This window comes from Peromyscus maniculatus, chromosome 4 (genome assembly GCF_049852395.1).
Source record: "Peromyscus maniculatus bairdii isolate BWxNUB_F1_BW_parent chromosome 4, HU_Pman_BW_mat_3.1, whole genome shotgun sequence".
NCBI classification, from domain to species: Eukaryota; Metazoa; Chordata; class Mammalia; order Rodentia; family Cricetidae; genus Peromyscus; species Peromyscus maniculatus.
The window spans coordinates 104128016-104152549 of NC_134855.1; the positions used below are offsets into that span (position 1 = coordinate 104128016).

A 24534-nucleotide genomic window follows, 5' to 3' on the forward strand; every position below is an offset into this window, starting at 1 on the left:
AGAATTTGGAACCTTCAAAACTTATGTGAAAGGAGTATTCATTAGCATTCTGAAATAACAACACGCCATCATTTATGTACCAAAATTGAAGATAAGAGCAAGAGCAGAGGGAGAAAAGGAAAATTGAAACAGTCCTACCTAAACTACAACCCAGTCACAAACCCTTTGAAATAAAGTGGTGTCCTGCCTGTAAGACATGCTGGTGAAATGGTGGCCCAAAACTTGTGGGAATAACTAACCAGTGACTGGTTTGACTCAAGGCCCACTCCGGGAGATGGAACCTATATCTGACACTGCTTGGGTGACCAAGAACCTGAGACCAGACAGCGCAGGGACCTAGGGTAAAACCAAATACTAGTGTTAAAACAAAAAAAAAATTTACCAATAACATGACTCCTGATGACATTTCAGCTATACTCATAGATCAGAGTCTTGCTCAGACATCATCAGAACATTTTACAAACTATCTGACCACTGTCCTTCAAAGTTTTTACAGATGAAGAAAGACCACAGAGCCATCAGAAGTCAAAGACTGTGGCAACATGACAGCAAAGTGCCCTGTGCTGGTCACTGGAATACAGACAAGTTACTGACAGAAAAGCTAGGGAAGTCTGAGCCATGCCTATAGTTTAGGCAACGAAACTGTATCCATGCTAATTTCCCCTGATTTTCATAAGTGCCATCATGGTTTTGTGTGGTCCTAACAAGGCAGGTTGAGCAGATACAGGCACTACAGTGTCAACTCGTTTGCAAATCTATAATTATTTCAAAAGCAAAAAAAAATTTTTTTAATTATTCTTGTTTAAATCACAAACTTAATAAAGACTTTTCAATGCACATCACTTATTTCCCAGGTAGCCAGAGGCTGTGGACTTAACATTGTGATCAGAGTAATGATCTCTTATCCATGTAGGCCTGGCTGAGAAGGGTATTTTATACTCACCTGCTGAAAATAATCTATTTGGGAAGATGTTTTGCAATGAGTTTTTTAAAAGAAGGAAACATCAAACTTCCATATATCCTTGGACCCAGAATTACCCTTTTAAGAATAGAGTCTGGCTGAGCATGGTGGCATATACCTTTAATCCCAGAACTTGGGAGACAGAGGCAGGTGGGTCTCTGTGAATTAGGAGCCATCCTGGTCTATATTGTGAGTTCCAGGACAGACAGTTGTTGCTGGAGGGCTTCTCTCCAGGTTCCCCAAGCCCCGCAGTCCCACAATCCACTTATAAAATAATCACTCAGACGCTTATATCACTTATAAACTGTATGGCCGTGGCAGGCTTCTTGCTAACTGTTCTTTTATCTTAAATTAACCCATTTTTATAAATCTATACCTTGCCACATGGCTGGTGGCTTACCAGCGTCTTCACATGCTGCTTGTCCTGGCGGTGGCTGCAGTGTCTCCTCCTCAGCCTTCCGCTTCCCAGAATTCTCCTCTCTCCTTGTCCCACCTACTTCCTGCCTGGCCACCTACTTCCTGCCTGGTCACTGGCCATCAGTGTTTTATTTATATAGAATGATATCCACAGCAGACAGTGAGACCCTCTCTCAAACAAACAAACAAATGAAATACCAATAAGGAACAGGGTTACCTGTACACTGACCACAATGACCAACGATGTGGCCATGGTAACTGCGAAGGACTGATAGTCAGCGATGTGTTGGCCATCTTCCCCAGCCACGTTGTAAAAGGACCCATAGGGAATGAAGAAAAGCGCTAAGGAAGTGTAGATTCCATGTGCCACACAGATGAAAAATCTACGCTTGTTAAAAAGTAGATTCAGTTGTCCAGGTTCATAGAGCTGGGGACAGTCCATGCTGATCTGGTCATTCACATCCTGTAAACAGAGTATAATCCCAGAGAAGAGTCAGGGAGGCCCTGTATTCCTTATCCCTAGAAATAGACAAGGTCATTGTAAGCATGCCCTATTACCTACTACTCACTGGGCTAGAACAAGACATTATCTTGCTTTTATTCCCAGAAGAACCTACCTACCAGATGGTTAATTCTAGGGGACTCTAATCCCCTTCATCCTTGTAGAATGGCCCAGACTGCCAGGATCAGGGTTCCATGAATCCTGACACGTTCTCTTTGAGAAGTCTTCCCTGGAGAAGCTGTCAGATACGAGTGTCCTTTCTTCTAGTGCGGTGACTCGTATAGTTATAGTCACAGGCTTTGAAACCACACAGTGATGAACTGAAGGCCTGGTAACAGGTTTTGGCAGTGTGTAGTCTTGTACTTAAACCAAGTCTTGGTTTCTTCATCTGCAGAAATGCAAACAGTAATATCTCCCACACAGAAAACCACCGTCATGACTAAGAGATGTTTCTGCAGGGTCCTTGCCCCATATTAAGTACTCAATAACCTATGCTCAGATTGGAGAGATGATTCAGCAGTTAAGAGCACCGGCTGCTCTTCCAGAGGTCTTGAGTTCAATTCCCAGCAACCACATGGTGGCTCACAACCATCTGTAATGAGATCTGGTGCCCTCTTCTGGCCTGCAGGCATACATGCAGGCAGAACACTATATATAATAAATCTTTAAAAGTAAAAAATAGAAAAAAAACCTATGCTCACACAAAACATTAATAAAACGCTGGTGATGATAAATAACAAGGACAGTAAAATGTAGCTGCCCAGACTCAAGTAAGCTTAGGGTGGTCTTAATTCTGCCACTTATTGGCTGATCAATCAGTGACTAGAACCCCCAGGGCTGGCTTCCTTTCACATAATAAGTGACACCAGAGATGATCCCTGTGGCCTTTTGTGGCCAGCATCCATGACTCTGCCATCAGCTTAAGGGCCAAGGAAGAAAGGAAAGGAACAGACATTCAACTTGATGACAATAAGGAGGCTTATTGTGTTTCGTTTTGTTTTGCTTTGCTTTTTTCAAATTGCACAATAACTGTTTTTGGTTTTTTTATTCCCAGAACTGCTTTATTTTTACTATTTGATTCCACATTGTGGGCAGCTACAAAGCACCAAGAAAAGAAACAGTTGTAAACATCAGCACTTGGAAGAGCTTGTGCTTAATCCTTTACATCTAAGGTCTTTTGAAGTTCAGTACTTTGTGCAGATGCCCTTTTTACATATGGACAGGAGACTCAGAACCAACTCCAAAGCAGACAGAATGGGAGAAGGGAGTGACCTCACAGTATGAAGACGTGCGTTGTGCAATAGATAGCTTTGAGCCAGAAAACGAAGCCTAGTAAACAGGTCTAATAACAGATTGGAGAAAATCTGGTCTCAAAAATACTTAAAAAAAAAAAACATTTTAAAAGTAATACATTTTAATTGTGCCGTGGAAACTCTACTGGCTAGGCTTCTACTTCCCCACGGGCAGCCAGACTTCCTTTCTTGCCAGGAAGTATGTTCCAAACCAGAGTAGGCCGTGAAGCACCATTCTTAGAATGGATTCTTCCCCATTCTCCTGTCTCACACACATAAACACTAAATAAAAGTCTGTGTTCCATCTCCCCATGACTGAGAGGTTGGGTGTGCTCACCTCTCTTAGATGGGCCATTCAGTGACCTGGAGCTCTTTCTGCTCTGTGCTGGCCAAGGAGGGTCCACCATATATGCTGATATTTTATGCACCACCCCATTCCTTCATTTTTCCTTAGCCCTGCAAAGTTCTCTGCAAGCTCCAGAAGCTAACACAGCATTTCCCTGCACATGATCTCAGAGGCACTAATTCTGAGACATTTTAATGTTTGAAGCCAGAATAACAGGTTCACAAAAGGACTCGAAGGGAAGAACCCTCCAGAATAAGGTTTGTTAGAAGCAAGAGCCTTGTTAACTATGAAGGGAGGAGAAAATGACAGGGCTTGAAGTAGGGGAGCATTAGGACATATAGCCACGTTCAGGTCCCAAAGAAACCCAGGACAAGGCTCACTCAGTACCTGTGGCTCCTCCCAGAACTTCTTACCTTGTCCCCTACCTTGAAATTCTCCATCCCAAGGGCTTTGCTTCCTTTCCCACAACTTCCTATTCCTGTATAAACCTGCCACTTCAGCCATGCACTCTCTTGGTGTCCTCTCTTGTTCCACTTGCCCTCTCTCCTCTTTTCTCTCTCTCTCTCTCTCTCTCTCTCTCTCTCTCTCTCTCTCTCTCTCTCTCTCTCTCTTCCTCTCTCACCCCCTCCACCTCCACTCTTATGGCCCAGTTCAGTCTGGATTCTTTCATACGCCTCTGACTGTTCTCCCCCTTATATCTACAATAAAATCCTTCTCAACCATGCCTTGGAGTAGTCATGTGCTCATTCTCATTCAGCCACCATGTCTATCATGACGGGAAGCTGAAAGAGAAGCCTTAAAGTCTCTTGAGATTTTTTTTTCACTACTATGGACTCTCAAGGGATGGTAGGAATTTCCATACCACATTATTTGGGAGGCAGACATTTAAAGTTTCCTTTGTCCTGGCCAGCAAAGGAGGAAAGCTGGCCTTTTTTCCTGCCAAGTGTGTGTGCTCTTAAGAGTCACAGAAGTGTCTTGTCAACTCTTTGACAAACTGTAGGGTTGTTGTGACCTGATTAGGGGTGGAGAAAGCTAGAGAATCTGTGCTCTAACATTTAATGGAAAAAAGGAAAGATATAATTACACAACAAAGTGAAAGACCTGTATAATGAAAAACTTTAAAGCACCAAAGAAAGAAACTGAAGAAGACACAGAAGACGAAAAGACCTCCCACATTCATGAACCGGTAGACTTAACATTGTGAAAATGGCCATCCTACCAAAATCAACCTACAGATTCAAGGCAATCTCATCAAAATTCTGACGCAATTCTTCACAGAAACTGAAGAACATTAGAATTAATATGGAAGCATAAAAGATTCAAGATAGCTAGGGTCATCTGGAACAATGAAGACACTGCTGGAAGCATCACCATTCCTCATTTTAACTTAGAGCTGTGGTGTTAAAACAACATGGTATTGGCACAAAACCCAATCACATTAATTAGTGGAATAAAATAGAAGCCCAAGATATAAGTCCACATAGCTAGATCCACCTGATTTGTTCACTAAAGATGACAAAAATACACACTATAGAAAACACAGCATCTTAAACAAATAGTATTTGGGGAATTTGACAGCTACATGAAGAAGGATGAAACTCAAAATGTATATCTCACTACGCAAAAAAAAAAAAATCAACTCCAAATAAATCATGGACTCCAAAACTTCTACAGGAAAGAGTAAGGGGTACATGTCAGGATATAGGCTCAGTTAAGGATCTTCTGAATCTGACACTGGTCACTCAGGAAATAGGATCAACAACCAATGAGTAGGATTTCATTAAATGAAAATGTTTTTGTTCACCAAAGGAAACTACTAATCAAGTAAAAAGAGAAGCTACAGAATGGGAGAAAATTCACCAGCTACACACAGGACAGAGGGTTGGGGTCTAGAACAGAGTCTCTCAATCTTCCTAATGCTGTGACACTTCTTTTTGTTAGTTTGTTTTGTTTTTCAAGACAGGGTTTTTCTGTGTAGTTTTGGTGCCTGTCCTGGATCTTTCTCTGTAGACCAGGCTGGCCTTGAACTCACAGAGATCCACCTGGATCTGCCTCCCGAGTGCTGGGATTAAAGGCGTGCGCCACCACTGCCCCTCCCTGCTGTGACACTTTAATACAATTCCTCATGCTATGGTGACCCCCAACCATAAAATTATTTTTGTTGCTACTTCATAACTATAGTTTTGCTAGTTATGGATTATAATGTGAATATCTGTGTTTTTCAATGGTCTTGGGCAACCTCTGTGGAAGAGTTGTTTGGCCACCCCCCAAAGAGATTATGACTCACAGGTTGAGACTTCCTGGTCTAGAATATACACACATCTCAAGAAAAGGAATAACGGTTTTAAAATGAGCTACGGATGTGAACAGAGAATTCTCAATAGAAAAATGTAAATGGATAATAAACATATTTAAAGTTTTCAACATCCTTAGCTAGCAGGGAAATGCAAATTAAAACTACTTTGAGTAGTTTTATCATATCCATATCACCTCAACTAGACTGGCTATCATCGAGGAAACATGTGATAACAAATGCTGGTGAGGATGTGGGGAACAGAAACCCTCATTCACTGTTGGTGGGAGTGCAAACGTGTGCAACCACTATGGAAATCAGTGGAGAGGTGCCTTCAATAGTTATGCCATGTGAATCTGGGCAGATACCCAAAGGACTCTATATCCTACCACAGAGACACATGTTTATCCATGTTCATCACTGCTCTGTTCACAGGAACTAGGAAATGCAAATAGCCTAGATGTCCATCAGCTGATGAAACAATAATTAAAATGGGATACATATGCTCAATAAAATTTTATCCAGCTGTAAATAAAATTGAAGTTATGAAATGTACAGGTGAATGGATGGAACTGGAAAAAGAATTATATGGAGTGAAGTAACCCAGACCCAGAAAGACAAAAGCAACATATTCTCACTCATACATGGAGCCTAGCATTGACTCTTTCGATTTGTGTGTTTAACTTGGAATACCTACTGAAGCCAGGAAACTGGAGAGGGGCCATTGGTAGAAAAGGAAAGATCTCAAGGAAGGAGGATAATGAAATACAACAATGTTAAGGGGAATCACAGAATAACGGAAAGGAAGATCTAAGTGTGGGAGGAGGGAGGGAGGACAAAGAAGAGGGTGGGAAGAGGGATAAGAGGAATGACTGACATTAAGGATGTTTTTAAAGGCCATATACAAACCTACTATTTTACAAGCTCTCTCTCTCTCTCTACACACACACACACACAGAGAGAGAGAGAGAGAGAGAGAGAGACAGACAGACAGACAGACAGACAGACAGACAGACAGAGATAGAGAGAGACCCTTCTTAGGGAATAATACTTCTCCCAGAAGCCATACGTTGTCAAATACAAATCAAGTAGTATGTGTGGGATACCTCCCATTGAATTATTGGCCAGGGGTCTCCTGGAGAAGATCACAATAATAATAAAACATTGTCTTTGCCCTTGGTTGCCCACCAGACGTTGGTGGTGAGATTCTATTGCTGAAGACACCACACAGTTTGGTCACAGGACATGGAGAAATCAAGCTGGTTCCCAGAACAACCTCCCTCTGCAGGCTAGCTCTCACATCTCCAGAAGGTGCTGTGCAGGGCACCGCAGGAGAAAAGTCATCAAAAATTTTATCCAGCTGTGAAACCCTAAAGCTACAATGACAATCAACCTGGCAAGATACATCCATGGGTGTAACAGGGGCACATATGTTATAAGAGTAACCAAACGCTTCCTGATAGGATAAGCCCTGTTCCCACAGGAAGCAAGTCATGCTTGCTACAGTAAATCTGTCTAAGAACCCATGGCTGGTGAGCTCACAAGCCCTGAGGGTGAACCTACTACTTTTATTTTGATAAATGGACACAGTATCAAATTGACCTCTAAATATGCATTTCTATCCCTATGGATTAATACAGCTCCCAATCCTCATGAGAGAGGCTTCTTTGTGAAGTGGATGGTGCTTACTACAGAAACTCACAACTGGTCAAAGCACAAAGCATAATGTCTGTAATGTCGCTCAGCCATAAATGGGATATCTATATCACATGCCCTCATTCTAGAGCTCAGGGAACATCACAAAAGAGTGGGTAGAAATAACACAAGAGCCAGAGGTCAGGGCTGGGTGGAGGATGGTGGAGAAAACAGCTTCTTCTGGACATGACACTGCCACTGTGCCCATGAACTCACAGTGGCTGTGGTTTCCTGTACAAGATCAATCCAATCGCCTTTCTAGCCTGGATAGGAGAGGGGCTCATGATGGCAGTTAATAGCTACTAGGGAAGGGAGAGTCATTTTTAAGAATATGGCCTCTGGAAGGTAAACCGTGCTCCAGTGGGTGGCCTTGCATCCGTGTGCACACAGGTGGCATAAATTGGACTTTGTGGGAGAGAGAGAGAGAGAGAGAGAGAGAGAGAGAGAGAGAGAGAGAGAGAGAGAGAGAGAGAGAGAGAGGATGTGAAGTTAAGAGGGGCAGTGGGGGTGTTGGGGGTAGACCTGAGAAGACTTAGGAATAGGAGTTGGAAACAGTGAGTGTGATCATAATACATTGTATGTGTTTCTATAAGTCTCAAATGTTGTGGAATATTATTTTAAGATGTGTCACATTTGTTTATGCTGTGGAACATTTGTTTTAATGATGCAAAGATATGTTGCATTCTTTTATGCTACATTTGTTTAACTCTGTGAAGCTGTGTTACTGTGCCTGTCTAACACACCTGATGGTCTAATAAAGAGCTGAATGGCCAGAGAAATGATAGGAGGCAAGAGAAATGATAGGAGGGTCTAGCCGGCAGAGAGAATAAATAGATGGAGAAAAAGAGGGATAAGGAGGGAAGAAAGATTAAGGAGCAAGAAAAGAAGGAGCCAGCCACCCAGCCATACAACCACCAATGGAGTAAGAAAGAAAGAAAAGTTATACAGAAATCGAGAAAGATAAAAGCCCAGAGGCGAAAGATAGACAAGATAATTAGTTAAGAAAAGCTGGCTAGGCCGGGTGGTGGTGGCTCACACCTTTAATCCCAGCACTGGGAGGCAGAGGCAGGCAGATCTCTGTGAGTTCAAGGCCCTCCTGGGCTACAGAGTAAGTTCCATGAAAGACGCAAAGCTACACAGAAAAACCCTGTCTTGAATAAACAAAACAAAACAAAAAAAAGTTGGCTAGAAACAAGCCAAGCTAAGTAAGGCCTGCATTTATAAGTAATAATAAGACTCTGTGTGTTTTATTTGGGAACTGGGTGGTGGGCCCCCGACTCAGCTGAAGAACTGAGACAAAAGAATAAAAGCCAAAGAGCCCAAAGAGTAAAGACAGCCAACTACACTCAAAAATTTAATTTAAAATATTATATTTTTTAAAAGATATAATCACAGACATTTGAGACATGCTGGACTTAAATGAAAGAAAAGACTTCACGCATGACTTCTCAGAATCTTACATCAATACTGTGAGATGTGAATCCCTAAGAACAGACAAGGCAAACTTGGGTGGAGAATCTTTTTGGAGAAGCAGCAGGCAGGGAAGGGACCCAGAAGGACTTGTGACCCATATAACACTTCTTTTAAAAACTGCATTCCTAGGGATCTTCCCATGAATCAGCCTTCTACTTAAAAGCTAGCTGGCAATAGCTGAAAGATTCAACAGACAGAGTAAGCAACAAATATAGAAAAAAAAAAAACACATACCTGGTCAAAAATCCCCATGGCTAAAACAGGTAGTGATGTGTAAACGATGTTAAAAAGAGTGATGAACCACTGGTCATAAACAGTCTGAAAAAAAGTAACACATTCATGAGAAACACCATCCACAGAGTGAAAATCATCTTTGTCAGAGCTAAGGAACTCAGATCCAAGGCAAAGACATGAGCCCTCCCCGGTCCTCTTTGAGGGGCTGTTGGATTTTTGGGGTGCCAGCTTCTCTAGGTGTTTTTTTTGTTTGTTTGTTTTGTTTTTTGCTTGATTTGTTTCTCAATGCTTTTAAGGATGGGCATTGGTCACTAGGTAGCCCATGCTTGCCTCAGACGTGAAGCTCTCCTCCACATGTTGGGATTGCAGACATGCATCACTATGCTCAACTCTATCTCATCTCTGAAGGGACATCATACCCTCCTCAGCATGTGTCAGTGGGGGTGAGATGAACTAATGCATGCAGCATACCAAATCAATACTCACCACCAGACAAATGTGAGACACCAGACCCTTGTAGTGGGTTACTATTGTGCTCTCCAAGTTTTTAATAGCTTATTACAAGTTCAAATACATGATCTAAGTGATATTCAAAGAATCCACTAAAGTATTCCCAAAGAAACACAGAAATGAGCCTACACTATATTACCCCTACACTATATTCAAATCTTTTCTTGGGAGTGGCTTATAGCAAAGTGAGCACAAATCCCAGGACTCACTGCACTGGATTTAACAAAACAATAAAAGCATCCCCTCACATGCACAGAAGAGGGTGCCTAAGACAGACTTGCATAGGGGGTTGGCAATGCAGCTCAGTCTGTGGGGTGCTTGCATAACATTCATGGTGCCTTGGATTTGATCTTCAGCACTATATAAGCCAGAGGTAGAGATACAAACCTGCGATCACAACACCTAGGAGGTGGAAGCAGGGGCCTGACAATTCTAAGTCATACTTAACTACATAGTGAGTTGGAGGTCAGCCTGGCCTAGAAAAGACCCTGTTTTCAAAAGCCCAGCAAACAAAATCTTTGCACAAGTCCCACCAGTAGACCAGGAATTGTATGCCCATTTTGTTGATGGCATAGAGAGGCAGAAAGGAAATCTTCAAGAGTTTCTTATTATAGGACTATGTAAACATTAAAATATGGATATCTGGCTCCTAACCAATGACTATCCTACCACCTTCATAACGTTCACTCATTTGTAATTCAATATGTATTGAGAAATCAATACATATCAAATTCTAGATCCTGTGCAGTAATAATTCAACATGGTCACTCACATGGGAATTGATCAAAAAATTTGCATTGTAATGGCAAAGGGAAGACAATAAAAGGTCAAGTTTTGAAAGAGGACGTGAGTGAGGAAGTGAGTGAGTGAGGAAGTGAGTGAGTAAATTAGAATACAATAATTACCAGGGAGGAACGGAGACAGGCATGTGAGAGGCACTGTAACAACGTGATTGAAGATGACCTCACTGAGAAGTGACATTGGGGAAAGGAACGAAGGGAGGAAGGAAGGAAGAAGGAAGGAAGGAAGGGAGGGAGGGAGGGAGGGAGGGAGGGAGGGAGGGAGGGAAGGGGAGGGGAGGGGAGGGAAGGAAGGAGGGAGGGAATTGAATGAGTAGACCCCTAGCACAGGCACACTCTCATGATCCAGGAAGATCTGGTGAAGCATACCTTAGGCAAAAAAGCATCCCTATGCCCAGCAAACAGCACACCTGCCACTGAATAACTCAGAGTTACCAATAAGGGGGATGATAGATAACAAGAGCTAAGGTAGAGCAGCCAGGCACAGTGATGATCCTTTACAATACCAGCACTTGGGGGGCTGAGGTAGGGGTGAGAGGGAGACCAAGTTTGAGATCAACTGTGAGAACATAGTAAAATACTGTCTCAATAAATAAATAGTAAGTAAATACATCAATAAGGCCCTAAAGACAAGGTTATTGTGTGGTAACCGGCGGTAAGCATTGGAGGTTGATACTAAGCTGAGAACAAACTGAAGGGCCATGATGCTGTGGTAGTAACTGAGGGATCTCCAACGGTGCTTTCAACCAAAGACAAAGGGCCCTGGGTCAACCTCTCAGATTTTAAATATATTCGGAAACCCAATTTCTTTGTGGGGAAGTACTAAAGCATTAGAGAACTTTAGACTCAAATGAGTCAGAGGCGGTAAAGTGGGTTGTATTGGTTACATGAGCAAGATGACCCTTCCAATTATGTCCTGCAGATGTAAAGCATCTTGAAGAGAAAATGTTCTGGTTTCTTCAGATGTTAAATCTGAATTGGAAGTGTGTTGTGTCTTAGCAGTATCATTTACTTTGGAAATGAGGATAGATTTGTTAAAGAAAAAAATGGAAGCCGTTTATCCAAGGCCAAATCCCAACCAACAGTGCTCTGGAGAGCTCTATTTAACTTGACTAACACAGACACTGGCAGTGTTATTTGACTTGGAGACATGTTGAGCATGATGAGATTCTGCGGTCAGAGAAAGGCACCCCAGCATTAGTGTCTTCAACTAGATCTGAAGAGTGAACGGGGAGGGGGAAGGGCTGGTAAATGAGTGAGGAAGTGTGTGAGGCCTTTTCCTACCGATGGAAACATCCTCTCCAGGAGGGGCCACGTCAAACTCAAAAGATAAACAAAAGGTTACCACTTCTGAAAAGGCATACACTTGGAAGATTCTGGAAGACCCCCTCTGCCCGCTCCAGCTTTCTAAAAGGAGGAAAAAGCTACAGAAGCAAGAGGAGACTGACTATCTGAGCAGAGCAGAGAGACTTAGACCATTCACGCTGCCTTCAAGCTGTTCAGAGTGCTCCGGGGTCACTGCTTTCATGAGGGCCACCATGTGGCTTTGTGGTCATGTCTTTCTGTCATCTCTGATCCTGTAACTCCTCACCCACACTCCCGCTGGTAACCCCAGTGAAAACTCATTGGTTTACCAAGGTGGACATTACTGCAGTTGTTACTTCGATCCATTATGAGTTCCATTTCTTGGGAGAGTAAACACCTGTGCTGTGTCTCACATAACAGGGAGGAGATTTTTTTTTTAGTCTCTGTCTATCTGTGCTGGTTAGTTTTACATCGGCTTGACACAAGCCAGAGTCATTTGGGAAGAGGAAATTGGAGAGTCCTCCCTCTATCCAGCAGTTCTCATGACCAAATTGTTCATCAAATTCGTGCTATCATCTTGTTCAATGGCTGTACCTCTACCCAGCCAGTACTCACTCCCCATCTCTCCCTCTTCCTACAGCCCCACAGCTGGGGTACCTGTCCTCTGACTCCAGCCTGCTTAGCTTTGATTGATCCTGAGGAATCAATGTGGTGTAGGTGGCAGGTCTTTTAGGATGCCTTTCTGAGCTAGTCCACTCCCATTCCTTGTAGTGAATTATTATACCATTCACCTCGGGACCCACTTTCCCAGGTAATGGGCACCAGCTTGAAGCAGTTTGGAAGCCAAGGGCATCCAAAAGCAGAAAAGCCACAGCAGCCTTTCTCCAACATGCTCATTCCAGGGATGGATTCCAGGCCACTTGTTAGTACCATGACTCACCACATCTCAGTGCTTCATGACACTGACCTGTAATTACTTACATGCTGCTTCCAAGCCCTATCCTATCAACCTGTCAGCTCCTGGAGACTTACTCATCCAGGAGCCCAAGAGCCTAACTCAAAGTCTAGCATGTGGTGAGTACAAACAATGTCATAAAAGGGGTTGGTTTGGGAACACAGTGCTTGCCTAGCATGAAATGAACAAGGTCCTGGGTTTGAGCAGCAGGCACCACCAGCATTGAAAAGAAAAAAAGAAAGAAAGAAAGAAAGAAAGAAAGAAAGAAAGAAAGAAAGAAAGAAAGAAAGAAAGAAAGAAAGAAAGAAAGAAAGAAAGAAAGAACACAACAGCCTAAGATACCTCTTTGGAAATGTGCTTGCTGTGCATTGCAGACAGAGAAAAACAGTATAATTTCTTTCAGCCCTCAAAAACATTCGCCTGTTAAAGAAAACACACTGGGGAAAAAATAGGAGGTGTCATGCTTTAGTTCTTTGGTTGTTGGTCTGCATAATTGCAGGGACTCACTAGTAGGATCCAGTAGAAGGGCCAAGCCTGAACATCAGCCTGGCCCAGGTTTCCATAGGGCACATCTGGAAGGCAAAGGCAGTGGAACTCCCCTGCCTTGTAGAAACAGGCTTCAAGTATCAAAACCCATGACGCCATTGGCCTCGAGGTTAGTCTCACTCTTTCACATGACTTTCCAAAATTTCACTGTATATTTTCTTGTATTATTTGACAAAACTTTTTCAGCCTTGACAAGATAATTGTTTCCATATTACATGGAATTTTTTTTAAGATACACATCTCTGTATCTCCCTGACAATGATAAATTGTCATCAGATAATATCATTTCAAGTGCCCTGTGCCAACATTTACACAGTTTTTCAAATGTGAATCTCCTAAACTGGGCCTCAGCAATTTTTGGAGGGAACAACTCATCTTTATTAAAGCCCCTAAAGGACTGGGTGATTTTTAAATTAGTTACAGATATTAACAATACACATGAGTGTGCATGCACGTACACACACACACACACACACACACACACACACACACACACACACACACAACAACCTCAAGGAAAACCATGTATGCTACAACAGTATGTCAGGGTAAGGTATGCCCTGCAGAAAGAGCCATGATCTAACCTTTATCCAAACCTTGCTAGACTAGAAATCCAGCTTGAGATCTCATCAGGACAGGTTATGTTTATTTGTCCCTCAGTGGCAGCTCAGTTGGAGTATCTGTTGACAGAAGGCAGGCTCAAGCTTCCAGATGATTCTAGAAGGAAGGCAGTTCCCCTGGGGAAGCTTGTATGAGCAGAGTAGACAGAGAACTAAAGGGTCAAGAGTCACACTCCTGACCACACTCACCACTAACTCCCAGCTCTTGAAGGACTCCGGTTTTTCCTTTGTAAAATAAAGATTTACACTCCTTGCCCTAAACTCCCTGGCAGAGCAAAGGGTCTTCCTTCCACAAGACATGCACATTGGGAGCCGTCAAGATGTCTCTGCAGGTGAAGATGCTTGCCCTTCAACCAGGTGACCTGAGTTTGTTTCCAAGACCAACACAGCCCTCTCCACCATTGCTAGGAGTCTTAACCAGGCACACCCTTGTGGGTTCCTATAGTAGGACAGGCCCATATGGTTGAGGAAATTGGCTCAGACCAGTTGCTAAGGCATGCACATAACTTACTCCTTATGAGCCAACCTGGAGTCTGCCTGCAGGCCCAGCAACAGGCACTGTCAGAATTCCTAGTCACTGTCAGAGTTCCTGATAGACGTCAGAGTTCCTGATCATGACCAGCCAATGAGGGATGACACAGACTGGGTGCTGGGATGAGGGTATATAAGGCCTTCCCTGTTATTAAATAAATACATTTATTGTTTGTCTTCAACTGACTCCCAGTGTCTGTGTCATTGACACCATGCCTTCTCACCCGCTAGGATCCAGTAACATCCTCAGGATTTCACTAGCTCCAGGTTTCTCCCTAACCCCACACTGGCTTACTTGGTGTCCTGGTTCTTCCTTCTTGGAGAAAGAAAACATTTAACTTATTTTTCATGTTACAGGAACCCATAGTTGAAAGACTTAATTTTAAAGACATTTAGAACTTCTACAGTGACTTTGAAGTTTAAGAGAATTCAGATTATTTTAGAAGCTTTGGATATTTAATGGAACAGAACTTCTAAAATGTTTGAATTTTTAAAGACTACAGGACTTTTAAAACTTAGAATACTTATTTTGTGATATTAACATGCCATCTTGATGATAAATGAAAAATTAAAAGTTCTAGTTGAAAATTCATGTGTTTGTGTGACAAATCTAGAGAGAGTCAATTGTGCTGGCTAGTATTACATCAACTTGACAAATAATGGAGTCACTTTGGAAAAGGGAACCTCAAATGAGAAAATGCTCCTACCAGTGGCCTCTAGATAATGTTTGAGGCATTTTATTAATGTACGATTTATAGGGGAGGGCCCACCTCACAGTGGGCACTACCACATCTGTGCAAGTGGTCCTGAATGACATGAGAAGCAAACAGGCTGATCAAGCCATGGAAAAGAAGATAGCACTCCTCCATGACTTTTGCATCAATCAGCTCCTGTCCCCAGGTGCCTTACCTGACTTCCTTCATGGTAGACTGTGATCAAGACATAAAAGCTGAAACAAATTCTTTCTACCCCATGTTACCACTGGTCATGGTACTCTATCATAGCTATTGAAACTCTAAGACATTGATGGAAGTATCACATTATACAAAGGCATGGTTGACTTACTAATAAGAATTTTGAGCTCTGATATACAATAATTAAGAATTCACCTCATGTTTTTGGTAAATTTTAAAAATATCTTTAAACCAAATTTTATATAACTTAGAGCTTTAGATTAAACTAGATATGCAGTGCTTGTCTTTTTAAAGATTCCATGGCATGAAGAAAACTTGAGCTGTTTTTGTTATTATAAAATCTTCTAAGAAATTTAACAGTAGCCTTTTTTGGTATCAAATGGAATCTTATCAATTTAATATGATTTCTTATCACAAAATATTATTTATTAAAGTTAAATTTCAAATGTCAATGCATGGGGATATGGCTTAGTTACCAGAGTGATTGATTCCCAGAAATACATAAAACTAGATCCAGTGGCAAATATCTGCAATCTCAGCACAAGAGAGTCTAAGTAGGAGGATTAGAGTTCAATACCATCCTAAGCTGTGGTCCAAGTCAGACTGCATTGTGTGAGATCCTGTCTCAAACAAACAAAATTGAAGAAAAAAAATGAGGAAGAAAGAATAAAGAAAAATACTGTCTCTAAATGATATTGATTTGTTATATATTGAGAATATGGGATACCTGTGAGGGACAAAATTCTCTCAAGTGTAGTATATTATATACATTTTATACATACATATTTATTTATGCTTAGTGAATATAATTAAAAGCGTTGTGTGGTTGAAAGGCCTTTTGCTTAACATTGAAGTGCTGTGGTGATATTGTATTCCCCAAAATATTGTGCACCCTAATAAACTTATCTGGGGTCAGAGAACAGAATAGCCACTACATAGACATAGAGACCAGAAAATGGTGGCACTCACACCTTTAATCCTAGCATTCTGAAGGCAGAGCTCTATCTGGATTTCTGTGAGTTCAAAGCCACACTGGAAACAGCCAGGTGTGGTAACAAGAGCCTTTAATCCCAAGAAGTGATGGCAGAAAGCAGAAAGGTATTTAAGGCATGAGGACAAGGAACTAGCCTGGTTAAGCTTTTAGGCTTTTAGCAGCATTTCAGCTGAGATTCATTCAGATGAGGACACAGAGGCCTCCAGTCTGAGGAAACAGCATCAGCTGAGGAACTGGCAAGGTGAGGTGGCTGTGGCTTGTTCTGCTTCTCTGATCTTCCAGTGTTAACCCCAATACCTGGCTTCAGGTTTGTTTTTTATTAATAAGAACTGTTAAGATTAGTGCTACAAAGTGTTACAATTTCCATTTGTTTTTTTCTATTTATCTGATTTTAGGAATATTAGATTGTATTGTATACTTATTATTGTATGCAATTTGTATATTCACACAATTATATTTTACACCTATGCAGTAAGTAAACATGAGCACTAGTGACATTTCTAGGTAGTGAAAGAACTTACATAACACTTTCAGAGAACATTTTTCCTTGACCTTTAGCTTCACTCAGTTATAATAATTACTATTTTCTCACTTTGCATTTCTGTTGTAATGTGAACTAGTATAGATGAATTTTATATCACTCTGAGTTTGTATTTATAATATAGTTCTCTTCAATTTGATCACAAAAAGGGTAACTTTGGAAATAGGATTTCATTACATTTTAAATTATATTCCAAAAACTGCTACAACTTAAAATAATCAACTGTTTGCAAATGTGATGGATCAATACCTCTCAGTCGGTCATGTGGCTTTGGCTGTATTTCAAGATTATAATCAATGAAGCTTTCCTCATTCAAAGTGAAATTTGGAACTTTTAATTCTGTTTTATTCATTTGTGCATTTGAAAATTAATTATTGATATAGACACTTATGTCAAAATCATTTTGTCCTAGTTATTTGTGTACTTCCTGACATTCCTTTTAAATATTAAAAGCATGAATTAGAGAAATAAAAAAAAAGGCCAACAGGGTGCCGGTAGAGAACAGGCTCCCGAAAGTGGTCCTCTTCCCTGCTTGTGTACTCCGTGGTGCATGGCCCCTCCTCCCAGACACACGTGCAAGATAAATTCTTTAGATATTATGTGCTTTCTTTTATATGTGGATGTCAGTATTTAAACATTTGATGTGTTTGCTGAAATCTGAATAGACACAGAGGTTATGTATCTAGTAAGGGAGCAAGGTGGAGGAGATGGTCTTCCAAAGAAGGGGAAATAGAATATAGTGTTGTGAAGAAATAAAGAGGAAACTAGAATGGGGGGAATGGGAGAGGAGGGTAAAGGAGGGAGTCTGGGAGGGACAACTAATACTAAAGGCCTGATGAACAACCGTATGGAAACCTATTTTGTGGTGGTGTGAATAGGAATGGTCCCCTTGGATCATATATTTGAATATTTGGTCATTAGGACTGTCATTACTGGAGAGGGATCAGTAGGTATGGTCTTATTGGGAACGTATGTCACTTGGGGTAGGATTTAAGGTTTCAAGAGCCCTAGCTAGGCCCAGTGGCTCTCTCTTCCTGCTGCCTGCAGATCCGGATGTAGAACTCTCAACTCCTTCTCTAGCGCCATATCTGTTTGTGTGCTGACCTGCTTCCCACCATGCTGATAGTGGGCTAAATCCCTGAACCTGTAAGCCAGCCCCAATTAAATGATTTCTTTAATAAGAATTGCCATGGTCATGGTATCTCTTCACAGCAATAGAACACTGACTAAGACAAGCTTCCTAAAACATATACATGTATCAAATTAATTTAAATGAGTTACCATATAATAGGGGAAAAATCTTATGTCATCAAGTAAAACCCCCAGTGCCAGAAAGGGGTTACATTCTGTTGAGTCATTGTTCAAAAGGGTACCATGGACCACCCCCAAACATTACAGGCTATTGCCAAGGCTATTGGCTGCTTTGCACAACCTGATGGTAAGGCCCTATTGCTGAAGACAACACTCACATATAATTGAACAAGAAGTCAAGCTGGTGCCCAGCTAAAAGCTTCGCCCCCACTGACAAGCATTCACAGTGCTGGAAGGTACTCAGCATGCCACTGGAGGAGAAAGGGAATCATTAACATCACCCAGCTACAACCTGCAAGGTATATTGGTGTGGTGTGCTAGTGGCACGAATATTAAGGGAATAATCAACCACTTTTTAAAAGTGTATTTACGGCCCATTTCATGAGATGAAACCCGTACCCAACACACCTAAGGTGGCCAAGAACTTCAGACTGAATAGACCATGGACCTAGGATGGAACCTGCTATTCTTATTCTGCTAAAGGAACAGAGCAACAAAATGACTCCTGGTGACAGACTGCTATATCCATCGGTAAGTGCATCACTCAGCCCTCATCAGAGAGGCTTCTTCCCACAGAGACACACAATTGGGCAGTGTACAGAGAGTGAGAGACTGTGTAGCCCTCGGCCCTAAATGGGATGTTTTCATCCAACCGCTCCTCTCAAGGCTCTGTGTAGATGAGGAGATAGAAAGACTGTAAGAGTCAAAGCTGGTGAATGACTGCAAAGAACCAGGACTGATACACAGATGAACTGAAAGAGGCTGTGGCAGCATGCACGAGTCTTACACAGATTACACTGAAAAGGGGATGTGGACATAATGTCCCACACCAACCAAGAAGCTATTTGCAATTGATACCTACTGGGAAAGGACAAATCAGTTTTCTCCAATGGAGTGCCACTGGGTATATCAACCACAGTCCAGGGCAGGGTCCATGCCCAGGAGCAGTTGGCCAACACACCGTGTTTGTTTGTTGTGGGGTTTTTATAACATTCTGGGTTTTTTTGGGGGGGGGGGGAGGGAGCATTTTTGTCTTACTATGTTTTGGGATTTTTTTTTCTGGAACAAGTTGTTTTCTTTTGTTTTTGAGAGAGAAAGAATATGAAGTTGGGCAGATAGAGAGGTGGGCTCTGAAAAAAGTTGGGGAAGGGGAAAATATCAAAATATATTTTATGAAAACAAATTTAATCCAAAAAAATTGGTTGAACAAATAAGAGAAATGTGACAATGGAGTGATTTAATATCCGTTTCACATTTATACAAATAAAATCATTCCCAGATTGTATGTTCTCTGTCAGTGGGAATGACCACCCTCCGTTTCACTGTAGTTTCCCCTAGAGGTCATCAGAGCACCTGCCCTAAACTAGAACGAAGCTAATTGCTGGTAAGTGAGCAAACATTCAAAGACACCAGAGAGGAGAATGTATTTAAGTCTTCTCCTGCCAGGGCTGAACAGAAAAGGAGCCTTGAAGGTTGGGCCACTTAAGAGAACACTGGCAGGAAGTAAGAGGATCTCAAATAGCCAGCTCTCTTCAAAGGACAGATGGGTTTTAGGAGCTGAGGAAAGCTCCACAACCAGCACGTGGCTTTGGAGGCCAAAGCCACCTAGATGGTTTCAAGGGAGGCAAGACTGTCCCCATTCATAAATTCTCAGGCTCTGTAGACTGGTTAATGTCTCTTGCAAACATGTTTTCTTTGAATTGCCTCATTATAACATAATGTTCTTAGAAGAACAGGACTCAGAGAGGAAGCCAAAACATGTTACAAGCCTGGTACTAATCAAGCCCTTTCCAGCCCTACCTCCCAGTGGCCCTCACAGCCGGTTCTCAGTACCCCTGAAACAGAGAACACACACAGCGTGTGGGGGTAGGGGACTCCAGCTTCCATCTTTACAGTGGTTAAATGCAAGCTGTAGAACAGGGTGCCTGCTCCTCACGGCAGCAGTGAGGAAAAAATCCCTTTCTGTATTTTGCCAGTTTTAGAAAATATTTCTGTATGAATTTATATTAAATGGAATCCAACAAAAAGCACAAGTGCCAGGCATGGGGCACCTCACATAGAATTGTGGGTCAAAGGAGTCAAAGAGACTCCCAAAACAATATAGGCAATTGCCATTACCCTGGGTTGCCTTCCAGAACTTGAAGACAAGGCCCTATTGTAGAGACACACTTCAGACACAGGGCTCAAGGGAATTGAACTGGAGCTGACCTCAGGTCTCCTCCCTGAGTTCTAGTTCTCATAGTATCTGAAGGTTCTGCAGGAGCTGTAGGAATCAATCAATAGTCCTACGCAGCTGTGGAGTCAATGAGCCACAACAATAGCCAGATGGTGAGATACACCAAAGGACACAACAGTGGCACTTAAATGTTGGGAGTAACCAATAACCATATAATCAGACCTAAGGTCTGCCCAGTAGGAGGAAATTCATGCATTCAGGCCTGATATTGTAAAGCTAACCAACTCTCCATGCCTGAAGAGGCCATAGACCCTTGAGGAGAACCCATTAGCCCCACTTTACTGAATCAGCATAATTCCTAACTGCATTTTAAATACATAGCCTTCTACCCACAGATAAGTATAGCTCTCCCTTCTCACTGAGGAATCTTCTTTTCGCAGCAGTGGAGACCATTCCAGAAACCCACAGCTGCTTAATATGCAGATAACAACTGATCATGGGGTTCCCAACCCCAACTGATACATATATAACAAAACCACTACACCTAAGGCTCAGGAAACATAGAAGAAGGGGGTGGAAAATTGTTAGAGCCACAGGACCAGGACATCTGCTATGAAACACACAGTCCTGTATATATGACAGGGAGCTGCACCCACGAAATCTCAACAATATAAAGTCTCAACATCTTAATAAGACCAGCACAATGACAACACCAGTTGTCATGCCAACATGGATAGCGGAAAGCTCATAAGGTCACACCTTAGATGAAGAGTTACAAGTAATGGCTGCAGAGAGATAGAAAACCAGTCTTTTCCAGGGATGAGGCCCCAATAGGTTATTCAGTCCTAAGTGGTCAGCTATAAACAAATACACATAGGAGCAACACTAAATGAACTCAAAAGATTGTACGTGCGTGCGTGCGTGTGTTAACAATAAGCAAAGAAGAAACCATGAATTTGAGAGAGAGTTGGAGGGGAGTGGAAGTTGTTTTGGAGAGGGGAAGGGTTGGAAATTATGTAAATTCAGTACTTATACATGAAATTCTCAAATAAATTTTAAATCAAAAACAAAAATAAAAGTATATAACTATAAAAAAGATTATCACAAATGGTTAATTTAAATTTAACATAGAAATTCTGAAACCACTGTACTAAATTTTCTCAAAGGTTTGAAAATAATCAGAAGGAGAATTCAGCGGCCACTTAGAAAGCATAGGACAGGAGGAATTTCTTCCTTTTATGTGACAGTTTCACACCTTTATATGAACCAGACCACACATTCCTGAAGTGACCAGACTATTAGGCACTCAGATTTCTACTTGGTGCTTAAAATGTCCTCCCTTCCAAACTAAAAGAGCTCTGGGGTGATCTCAGCTTCTCATAAATTTCTTCTTCCCTATGAACTAGTATTAACTTCAATTATAATCTTTCTGTTTAGACTTACATGGATATCTAAACCCCAATGAGAAAAGTTCTAACTGGATAGGAACATAGTCTACATTATTTTATCTTTTCTACCCAAGATGGTAAGCAAGTATTCTTCTAGCAGTTTGTGATATTCGGTGACTTGAAGAAGAGGAAAATGATGACATCTAAATGTCTATAGAATCAGGATGGTTAAATAATTTATAATAAAACAATAGTTCAGAATATTATGAAGAAAAATAAAATTCTTCAAGAACATAAATCAGAGAGGTCTCTCAAAATAAATTATATTTTAACAAGAAAAATACAAAAGACTATAATCACAGTCATATACGAGTCAAGACACATTCAGGTACAAATATTTTTGTAAGCTAAAGAACACATTAAAGTTCTTATCAAAAAGGTCTTTCACTTGTTTAGTTAGTGTTATCCCAAGGTATTTTATATTATTTGTGGCTATTGTAAAGGGTGATGTTTCTTTGACTTCTTTCTCAGCCCTTTTATCATTTGTGTATAGGAGGGCTACTGATTTTTTTGAGTTGATCTTGTATCCTGCCACTTTACTGAAGGAGTTTATCAGCTGTAGAAGTTCCCTGGTAGAGTTTTTGGGGTCACTTATGTATACTATCATATCATCTGCAAATAGTGAAAGTTTGACTTCTTCCCATCAACGGAAGAATGGATGAAAAAAATGTGGTACATATACACAATGGAGTACTACTCAGCAGAGAAAAACAATGAAAGCATGAAATTTGCAGGCAAATGGATGGAACTAGAAAATATCATCCTGAGTGAGGTAACCCAAACCCAGAAAGACAGTTATGGTATGTACTCACTCATTGGTGGATTCTAGATATAAAATGAACAATCAGACCACAACCCATAGAACCATAGAGGCTATATATATATAGCATGGAGGTCCGTAGGACGACTGTGGCATATAATAAATTTCAGTTTTACTCAATTATTGAAAAAAAATAGCCAAATGAATGGAAACACATGAACTATGAACCAAAGACTGAGGGGCTCCCAGCTGGATCAGGCCCTCTGAATAGGTGAGACAGTTGATTGGCTTGATCAGTTTGGGAGGCATTTAGGCAGTGGGACCAAGTCCTGTGCTCATTCCATGAGTTGGCTGTTTGAAACCTGGAGCTTATGCAGAGACACTTGGCTCAGTCTGGGAGGAAGGGACTGGACCTCCCTGGACTGAGTCTACCAAGTCGATCACAGTCCTCGGGGGAGGACTTGTCCTGGAGGAGATGGGAATGGAGGGTGGGCTGGGGGTAAGGGGAGGGCGTGGGAGGGGGGAGAATAGGGGAACCCATGGCTGATATGTAGAACTGAATGGTATTGTAAAATAAAAAATATATATCACAAAAAAAAAAAAAAAAAAAAAAAAAAAAAAAAAAAAAAAAGAACACATTAAAAAGCACGGGGAAAGGCACTGAAATGTAAATCACAATGTTGTTGAATAAAATGGGGCTATTCTTTGAGCTAGTGTTAATGAAGAAAGGAATAAACAAATGCTTTCCATGGAAGAAACATTCTCAGCATCATATTTTGCTCTGCCCACTTTATTTCAAATCACCAGACCTAGGATTAATAGCGATACAATATCAGGTTTTTAAAATGTTGCTTCAGAGATATTCCAGAACATCCCAAAGAGGGTTCTGTGATGACATCTGTTTTATATGACACTTTGCATATTGCTGGGGGGAAATTAGGTGCCATGGATATGTGCTGAAGTAATAAGACTGAACTCCATTAGCCCTGAACATCCTTGACTGTAAGAGACACCATCACCAAGGTCAACATTAGACCAAAACAGAATCAAGCATCTCTGTAAAGCTAAGGCAATAACAAAGCAAAGGTTCAGCAGAAGTTAAAGGAGAACTCATTTTCATGCAGAAAGAGAATTCAAGGAAACTTTCAATAGTTAAAAGGAGGAACAACAACAAAAAATCTCTCCAGAAAACCTGAACCACAAACTGGGAGTCACTGGAGTTTCTAATCTGAATTCAAAAACTTTCTTGAAAAGAAATGTGTCTTGATAATAAGACACACAAGATAGCTACTCACTTATAGCACTGGGGATTAAATAAAAGTCTCATTTTTAAAACTTTCATATGTAAGGAGAGTGCCTGGATTAAAGAGAATGTCGTGGCATCCTGCTGATAAAGACCACAAAGGAAGCATTTTTCCAGATTCAGCCACCCGTGCTCACAATAGGCACAACAGTCATGATAGAAGAGGGTTCAGCTAATTTGGTAGCAGAACCTGGTGCTAAGTGGAGATGGTTTCATAGGCAGGAGGAATGCAAGGGTCAATGGAAATTCCATATTAAAAAAATGGCAAGGTTAGATTCTCTGTAGAGAGCCTGATGTTCTAATCTGACCTACATGTACATACATGCACATATACCTCATAAATATCACACACACACACACACACACACACACACACACACACACACACACACCTGATTAGTTTTTTTGTCAACTTGATACAAGCTAGAGTCCTTTTAGAAGAGAGAACCTCACTCATTGAGAAAATGGCTCCCAAGTTGGCCTATGGGCAAGCCTGTGGGACATTTTCTTGGTTAGTGTTGATATGGAGGCCTCAGACCACTGTGGACAGGAGCCATCCCTGAGCAGGTGGTCCTAGACGATACATGAAAGCAGGCTGAGCAAATCT

At 41.4% G+C, this 24534-nt stretch overlaps 1 protein-coding gene across 5 annotated transcripts in view; it reads right to left on the reverse strand.

The window, feature by feature from the left end:
• The window catches only part of Atp8b4 (ATPase phospholipid transporting 8B4 (putative)), a 197408-nt gene that overhangs the window by 9968 nt on the left and 162906 nt on the right, over window positions 1-24534 (reverse strand). For all 5 annotated transcript variants that reach the window (XM_076570564.1, XM_042276156.2, XM_076570562.1 and 2 more), the window contains exons 24-25: window positions 9214-9297; window positions 1596-1841 (exon numbers count right to left, since the gene is read on the reverse strand). In XM_076570564.1, the coding sequence (XP_076426679.1) occupies window positions 1596-1841; window positions 9214-9297 (330 nt within the window). The remainder of the gene's footprint in view (window positions 1-1595; window positions 1842-9213; window positions 9298-24534) is intronic.